This window comes from Austrofundulus limnaeus, unplaced genomic scaffold, assembly GCF_001266775.1.
Source record: "Austrofundulus limnaeus strain Quisiro unplaced genomic scaffold, Austrofundulus_limnaeus-1.0 Scaffold167, whole genome shotgun sequence".
NCBI classification, from domain to species: domain Eukaryota; kingdom Metazoa; phylum Chordata; class Actinopteri; order Cyprinodontiformes; family Rivulidae; genus Austrofundulus; species Austrofundulus limnaeus.
Genome location: NW_013952569.1, coordinates 1,057,105 through 1,066,234, shown reverse-complemented (window position 1 = coordinate 1,066,234; position 9,130 = coordinate 1,057,105). Strand labels below are relative to the sequence as shown.

General features: G+C 41.5%; 1 protein-coding gene and 1 long non-coding RNA gene across 2 annotated transcripts in view; one reads left to right on the top strand and one right to left on the bottom strand.

Annotated features, from left to right (window-relative positions):
• trpc5a (transient receptor potential cation channel, subfamily C, member 5a) overlaps positions 1-7,302 on the top strand; it is a gene marked incomplete in the record, with an annotated part of 146,999 nt that extends 139,697 nt beyond the window's left edge. Inside the window, 2 exon segments of the mRNA XM_014017426.1 lie at positions 1,639-1,728; positions 4,940-7,302. Of these exon segments, the coding sequence (XP_013872880.1) occupies positions 1,639-1,728; positions 4,940-5,950 (1,101 nt within the window).
• The window catches only part of LOC106523851 (uncharacterized), an 18,632-nt gene continuing 10,977 nt past the window's right edge, over positions 1,476-9,130 (bottom strand). Inside the window, exons 2-3 of the long non-coding RNA XR_001310933.1 lie at positions 5,411-5,413; positions 1,476-1,488 (exon numbers count right to left, since the gene is read on the bottom strand). This is a non-coding gene — a long non-coding RNA (uncharacterized LOC106523851). The remainder of the gene's footprint in view (positions 1,489-5,410; positions 5,414-9,130) is intronic.

Genomic DNA, 9,130 nt, shown 5'->3' with positions numbered 1-9,130 from the left:
CTATTAGTTTTTTTCTTGTAACCACGGAGGCAGGACATAAAAGCCTGAATTTTGCCTGAAACTCTCAGACTGAAGAAGTCTCTTGGAAGAGAGACGAAACGTTTCATTAAAGAAGAACCCGTCCAGAGGACCTATACAATTTTTTTCCTTTGAAATATCGCGATATTTCAGTGTATCGATATTTTTCTTACACCCCTATGAGCACCTGAGAAAAGCTAACTGCAGCGCTAACCACCAAGCTAACATTTCCATATGTTTAATATGTGATCATTAGCTACCACAGCTGATCAACCAACACAAAATTGTTTTAGTTTAGTCCATTTAATAAATGTTAAGCTACATTTTGGTGTGGTAGTAGCTGAGACTGCTCCCCAACAAATAAGCTGATATTACAGTATAAAAAAAACTAGCATTTCCTGAAGAATTGCACATCGGCCCTCATGCGAGAACCATTCGTACGTACAGATTTGTTCTTAAATTGTGCGTACGAGTGATTTAGGAGAATTTGTGGCATCACCAATTTTCTCGTATTTTAAGTTTTTTTTTTTTTTCAGATACGAACAAAATTCCTGTGTGGTCCAGACCTGTCGTATATTTTATAACAGAAGACAGAAGAGTTTATTGAATCTGACGTGGCATGTTCGTACGAAGGGATCGTACGAACAAACGTAAGAGAACTTTAGGATAAGAACAGCATTAGCCACATTAGCAGCGTTAGAAGAATTGTTTTTGTCTTTGCTGTACTGCAGCTTTGTTCCCTCTTCTAAGACAAATTTCTTCTTTGGGAGACAAATAAATTATGCCAATATGAATGTATCATCTTTTATATTAGGCCATTTATGAAATGACGATAGTTGTGTTTCAGGAAACAGATTTTTTTACTGTGTTCCTGAATGCAGCATAACTCCGCCTCCTGCAGATGAAAGTTGAGCTTCAAAAAAAGAAAATAAAGTTGTAAACAACTCCAGTTGTGATCTGGGACTTACAGCTGCAGCACTAAGAAACAGCTACTTCATGCCTAACGTAAGGTGGGGACGAAGCAACGTCATTCATTCTATTAAAATAAATTAGTTTAATTCAGACGTGTCCATGTAAACAACGAACAGTCTGCACGGAAATGACAACAATAATTAGTTATCTGGTGGCCACGACGTAATTATCTCATGGCCACATGATAATTTTTTTTATTCCATGTCATCGGACGGGCTCCATACAAACATAAGAACAATGAGCCAAACAACAAAGTTAGTGACATTTTTTTTTACATTTTTAACATTTGCTTGTTCATACTTGGTGCTCCATATTCTTTAACTGGTTTGTAGTTGATCAGTTGTATGTACAGTATACATTCAATTATTTCTTTTAGAGTTTCTCTAAAATCCATTGACCGGTGTGTGAGGTATGTCAGTGTCAAACAAAATGAACACACACACACACACACACACACACACACACACACACACACACACACACACACACACACACACACTGAAGTACGTAACTGCCTGGCTTTTGTATTGGCAGGCGATAAGTATTAAGAGTGGGATGTGCATTGTTTGGCACAAGTCTGTTCCGGTTTATAGAAGTGAAAACAAAAGTGAAGTTGATGTTAGTAACCATGACAACTGTCTCCAACAGGAAGTGATCCGGAACCTGGTGAAGAGGTATGTGGCCGCCATGATTCGCAGCGCCAAAACAGACGAAGGACTGACAGAAGAGAACTTTAAGGTGAGTGTCCACGATGAGATTCAGCTGTCACGACGACGGGCCGTCGTAAACGAGGAGCATAAATGATGTCATCCCGTGTTTCTGTAACCTGATGCTCTGCAGAGCTGGAGGTCCACGGTTTATTTACGTCAGATCTTCTATAACCTCTGCAGCTTTTATTGGTAGCAGACAGAACAGCTTTTTATTGCCTCAAAGATTTATTAAAAGACTTTAAATAACAACCAGCTGTCCACCTTCTGCCTCTTCATTTCCCAAAAACCCTGTTCCAGCAGCAACGCCTGACTGCCTTCTCCAATATTCCAGGGCCGTAAATTATTTTAACCCCAGGGGTCGGGTTCCCACCATGCCCTTGGAGGCTTCAAAGTGAACGTTCCTTTGGGCTTTTTCAAACTACGGCAACACCGTCAGGTGCACATCGGACCGAATCACTTCTCCCTCCTGGTTTACCTGCGTCTGCTCAGGTTATGGGTTTTTGTCCGCTGACATGTGTAACCAACATCAGCGTTTTCTTTCCCTGAGGAATAAAAACAACACGAGGCATGGACAATCCCATATGGCAAGTGGAGGAAAAAATCTGTGAAGTTGCTGCAAGCTGATTTATGGGCTTTATATCTTTTTTGTGTGTTTTATTGGAGAGACAAAAACAGAAGGGGAGAAAGGTAAACACAGCGACTGAAAGTATTTATGGAAATTTAGTCTAAAAGCTGCAGGTCAAGTTAGATTGAAAGAGATTTAAGGAGAGGGGAAGTTTATTGTCCCCAGATGGGTTTGCTGCTGAGTAATTGATAGAAATGCTGAAAGTTTGTCTAAAAAATGCCATAATTACTGAAATGGCACAAATTTAACTTCTGTGCCAGCGTTCCTTTAAACAATCTGTTTTAGCTTTGTGAATATAAAAGGGAATGTAATGAAAGAATGTCTTATGACTCCCTAGCTGCATATTACCTTGACATGTCCTGTTCTGTATCTCTTGATAACTGCCACAGTGTAATAATCTGTTCTCCTAACATGCTGTATGCCTGCAACCTTGTCCACATCTCATGAACTATTTTACTTGTAACTATCTCATTGGTTCCTGAACATCTCTGACACTCTTATTTTGTTAGCAGGATGTTTATATATTGTCTGTTTCCTGTATCTGGGTCAGTGTGAGCTTGACAGACGCCTGATCATGTCTGTTTAGCTCTGCTCAATCTTTGCATATGCATTTTTCTATTAAATAATCTGAGACCGAGACCACATAGTTTCCACTTTGTTTATTTCCCGCATCTCTGCCCTGATGGGATTTTCCACAACAGAAATGGCGTCACGAACAGGATATGTCAAGGTAGTATGCAGCTAGGGAGTCATAAGATATTCTTCCATTACAGGGAACATGAAAAAATCCACTTTTTTAGCCGTTAGATATCAAATTATATAATACATAAGGTCTGAACTTACCAACTACACTTTGGTGGTCTTCATCCTCCTCTTGGTCAGACTCTGGCTCCAACATGTAAGGCTGGATGGACAAGTCTTCCCTTGTTGACATCTTTTAATTCATTTGTAAAAAAAAAAAGTTTTTGTGCATCTAAATAGTCATAAACCCCTTTATCAAACTAGAATGGACCAATCAGGAAGCTGAAGGGGGCGGGGTTTAGAGAGAGCCTCAAGCAAGCAGGTATCTCTGCAGACGAGTTGGCGTTTACAAAGGACACACATGAGCACAAAAGGGGGTGTTACTCAAGCACACCACCTGAGATTGGATGATCATTGCTTAGGCGTTTCTTATAGCTTACTTTTCTAGCATCAGACTTTCATATTTATCTATTTAGTTTCACAAACTTGCTGTTCTTACCAAGGTAATCTGAAGATTTTTTGAATAACAACAGCCAGCAGATAATTTTAGCCACCATTATTATGTTTATATGAAGACGCAGCCAGCGTCTGACTCGACGTCTTTTTTTCATTATTTCCGCTTCTCCCGGTTACATTTCAAAATAAGAGCAACATTAGTCAGTAGTGGGTTTTTTTTTTTTGTTTGTTTGTTTTTGTATTTTATTTTTGGAGACATTTAGAAATGGGGAGAACCAGATGTTTTTTTTTAATGGTATATTACGATTTCATAAAAAATCTGTTTTGGCTACTAAAACCAAAGAAAATCAACTTTTTTGAGAAACAGAGCAAAAACAACTAGCCAATCAGTGTTTACGCTTGAGAAACGCCCACTTTGAGTCTGCAGAGAACCCCTTCTCACCTCGAGTTGATCTGAGACACACCCCAAAAAATGGGCGGGGCTTATGGAGTTCTGACCAAAACATTGCAGTTCCTCTTTATATAAAACCCAACTGAATGATTTAAATGGGAAAAAGAAGAATTCAAAATATCCACTGCGATTCTGCAGCACTAAAATATCCTCTTTTCATCATGTTTTGTTTCTTTTTTATGAAATAATTTGTTTTAATTCACAAAATATGTTTTACATTTAGTAAATTTATTCATTTCATTTAAAAACAAAACAAATTCTATACATCCAACAAACAATACAAATCACAAATAAAATGAAAGGTAGCAGAAAGAAGAATATAAAAGAACACTGAAAGTATTAGTTTTTTCTGTTTAACCAAACTGTGTTGCGTGTTTTGTTGCTGTAATTGAGTGTTTTTCCCGTATGGCCTCACACTCTTCTTTAAAACACATCCCTTCACTTCCACTGTTAATTCCCTCTTTCTTTCTCTGTTTTTGCTCCTCTCTGCTGTCCTCCTCTTCACCCTTCGCCTCGACTAACTGATGCTTCAGCTCCCCTCTCTCAGGCAGCCATCAGCTTCATCTCTCCCACTTACCCTCCTCACCCTCTTCTTTCCAGTTTGGGTTTTTCATTCATGTTTATCGAACCGTGTAAGACTTCAAAAGAGATGAAAAAAAAAAAACACCTTTAGATACTGTTGGAAAAAAAACATTTTTATGGCTAAAAGAAAAGACAGAGATGGTGAGAAGTAAAACAAACCCTCGGGATAATAAAAATGATCTTCACCATGTTCTAAAAGACATTAACCTGGGGTAAACAAAACCACTCAGCAGAGCCATTTGTTTAACAAAAAACCAAAGTATTCAAACTGTGAGTGTGGCGTTGAGGTACTGAGGTTTAGTTTAGAAGTTGGACTTTCCTACGATAATACCACCAACTGTCTTTAAACGTTGCTGCAATAATCTGTTTGCTGTCTCCCTGCAGGAGCTGAAACAGGACATCTCCAGTTTCCGCTACGAGGTGCTGGATCTCCTCGGCAATCGGCGTCCTCCACGGCGACACTACTCCTCCTCCAGCGAGACCACTAAAGATGACGCCGCAGTGGCGTCGGAGGACGACAGCGAATCGGGCGACGGCAGCGGAGGAGGAGTCGGGGTTCAGAAGTCCAAAAGCGTCACTTTCTCTAACACGGTGGAAGATGAAAGGAGGTCCGGTCCGACGCTCGGCGTGTCTGCATTGGTGCGCTCCATTTCAGGGATGACACGGATAGACAGAGGGCAGGAGGGTCAGCTGGAGGAGGTGATGGGGTGGGGGGAGGAGGAGGAGGAAGAGGAGGGGAAACCAAAGAGCAACGGGCTGAAGACGAGCGTCGTCCCCCCGCCCTCCACCACCATCCTCCCCTCGTCGTCTTCGTCGTTCTCCACGTTCTCGTCGTCGCTCGCTCGCACGAAGAACCGCCTGCAGCGCCTGTCGGCCCCGAGCGCGAAGACGGACTCCTTCAAACGCCTCTCCTACCTGTTCTCGCGCTCCAAACGCAAAGCCCCGCCCACGCCACTCCCCCTCCAGTCCCCGTCTTCCTTCACCATCTCCGATGGGTTGCTCCGGCCGCTGGGGGGCCACGGCCGCTCCGACTTTGGACTCAGCGACGTCACCAGAAGCGACTCCAACCTGAACGAGGTGGGCCGCTCGGTGGACAGCCCGTCGTTCTCGAGGACGAACGGGCGGGACTCGCTCATGGCGCTGCCCCTCCCGCCCCCCTGCCCCTGCCAATCCCTGCACTGTGCTTCCAATATGTCCGAGTCCAGCGCGCGCCTCCTGGACTCCAGCGAGGACGTTTTCCAGAGCGAAGGCGTGGGACGGGTGGACCAGGGTGGCGTGGACCGGGACGGAGGAGGAGGGTTGATGATGATGATGGGCGGGTGGTTGGGACCCTGTGAGGACGTCTTAGGGGACAGCTGTGACGTCTTAGAGGACTCTGTCACCACGCAGCTATAGGAAACAGCAAAAACTGCATTTTGTTTGAGGTTTTTTTCTGTTTACTGGAATCTTTACCAAGAAGGTGTGATACAGAGAGAGAGGAGCAAGAGTCCAACGTTTTCTACGGCTTTTCACAGAATAAATCTGGGATTTTTCTGACGTAGATCCTGATGTGGCGGATGTTTATGGAGACCGTTTGACACCTACTGTGAATTTTCAGACCATACGGAACTAATGTTTGCACTTTCATTGGTTTAAAAACTACTCAAGGGCTTGTTCAAGTTGGTCTGTGGGGTGCCTCGCTGCAGAGCAGGGAATCTAAATTTCAGTTTAGGATTAACTGGAATGTAAAGTTTTCCCGGTCGTCTGAGTTTCACACAAGATAAATGAAAACAAAAAAACGTGTGCAACACAAACGCAACTGAAGGAAATTAAATGATGTCACTCAAAAAGTTTTACTTTCAAACACAAGTCTGTGGCTCCAGGTTGAAATCTAACATACAAGAAGTGTTTGTGGTAAATTCAGTGTATTTATTATTCATAATCAACAAATTCAAACCAAAACATCAGGCCCCAATAGTTATACATCCCCAAGTCCAATGAAGTCTGGCTGTTGTGTAAAAGTGCACCAATAACTGGACGGCCAATTTATCGACTCAATTTTGGGAGATCAGAGATTGGCCAATGTTTAGATAAGACCAGTGGAAAAAATCAGTTCAAAGGTCTAAAATCAGCCTCTGTCTCCTTTTTGCTCTGCTGTGAACTCTGATGTCCAGTAAAAACAAGTTTGTATTGTTTCAAGGGTTTTGTTCAATATTTTTCAATATGATTGGAACACTGAAGGTCTATTGTAACCTTATAACACCTGACAGTGTCAGCTATTTAAAAAAATTGGACAAAATTCGTATCGGCTGGTCGGACTTTTTAAAGATCTGTGATCGGCTAGAAAACTGCAATCGGAGCACCCCTTGTAAAATAAATAAAAACAGAATACGATGATTTTCTAATCCTTTTTAACCTATATTCAATTGATTTCACAAGACAAAATATTTAATGTTCAAACAGATAAACTTTATTATTATTATGTTTAAACTCACCTTGAATTTGATGCCTGCAGCACATTCCATAAAAGCTGGGACAGGGGTCAGATCCATTACAGAATGTTTCTAATGCAGGACTGCTTGAGGGGTCAAAGGTCACGGGCATTCAAAGCCGGGTTCCCACCAAACGCGTTTGTTGCAGCCAAATTGGTCCTGATGCATGCGTTTGGCTGCTTGTCAGTAGCTGTCCGTCCACAGCGTCTTTGTTCTTTTTCCAGTCGGTTGACGTTTGAAATAAAGATAAAATTTATAAAATAGCTTTGCTTTATTTACTAAAGAGCAAGCAAACGTTGCACACAGAGCAGATAATTAATTCACCAGATATTAGAGGCGCTCTGTCGGACTTTTTTTTTCAGACCAGGACCAGACTGTCTTTAATGATGGGTGAAATAAAGATAAAATAAATAAAATGGCTTTGCTTTATTTACTAAAGAGCAAGCGAACGTTGCGCACAGAGCAGATAATTAATTCACCAGGCGCTCTCACTGACTTTTTTTTTTCAGACCGGGACCAAACTAGAGGCTGTAGAGGGAGGAGGGTCTTGGTTTTTTTTCTGGTCTGTCTTTAATGATGGGTGAAATAAAGATGAAATAAATAAAATGGCTTTGTTTTATTTACCAAAGTTTCGCCACTCCAGGAGCTGCGAGCTGAGGGCCTTTTTTTTGTCCCGAGCTCAGCGAGCTGCTGCCGTCTCATCATATCGGTGCTGATCTCTCCAGCTAGAACACCAACTGCAGACTGTCGATTTCAGCTAAAAAGGCTCCGGTCCGTCTGTGTCGGGTTTGTGAAACCGTCACATGAAAAATAATTCTCTCCCGATTGGTTGCTGCTGCGTGGCAAGCAGCCAAAGTTCAATTTGTTGAACTTTAGCAGCCGCTGCTTTGCAACTGCCGCATGTGTGGAAAAATGCTCTGCCGCATGTTGCGCGCTGCTCTCAACTGGCAAAGCGCGCTGCTACGTGCTGCACTGCTCGTACATGCGCGTCCACCATAGTGTTTGCATGTAAACTGGCTGCTTCAAACGTGTTTGGTGTGTACCCGGCTTCAGTGTTGGTTTCCAGTCTTGCTGCTTGCAAAGATTTGTCCAGATTCTCTGAATCTTTTGATGATTTTATGGACTGTAGATGAACATTGAAAAACCTTAAACGTTTGGACTATTTGCTCACACAGTTGTTCACAAAGTGGTGAACTTCTCCCCATCCTTGCTCATGAAATATTGAGACTTTCGTGGATGCTCCCTTTATACCCAACCATAATGTTCACCTGTTTCTAATTAACCCGTTAACCTGTGGAATGCTCCAAACAGGTGTGTTTTATTTAGCATTCTTCAACTTTCCCAGTCTTTTGTTGCCACTGTAACTGCTTTTTCTGGAACATGTTGCAGGAATCAAACTCAAAATGAACCAATAATTGCAAAAAACCAATAAATTTTATCTGTTTGAACATTGAATATCTTGTCATTGTAATGGATTTAATTGAATATAGGTTGAAAAGCATTTGTAAATCATTGTATTATGGTATTATTTACGTTTTACACAAGTATAAACTTCATTGGAATTATGGCTATTAACCAGAAGCTATACGATACATGATATGGTACAATTTTGAATGCAAAGTAATTATAAAAACGATACAACGTAAGGCTGTATTTGAAATGTTTACTCGTGACATTACGGTCACTCTAGAGGGGATGACTGAGTTTTTATATTTCAAGCATCACTTGAATGGAGTAGGGGGTCTCTGCAGATGTGGGCGCAGATTGGCTGAACTATAACTGGTTGGGTTGAGGTGTGGGATGTATAATGGTAATTAGTAAAATTACTGTCAACATGTAAATATAATTTATTGACTTCAAATTTGGTGCTTCCTATCTCGAGTTATTTGATTTGATTTTTGATTTGATTTATTTATTTAACAGGAAAAGATTATTAAAAATCAAGCCTGACTCAGCATAATTGCTGTTTTACAGCAGGTTCCTGTTCTGCAGCACATAAACACTCAGAAATACAGCATCACAATCACATCACAACACCTAATTAACACTTATTGTTAACAGGGGGTGGAGTTGCCAGTATCACTCCACCCCCTGTTAACAATAA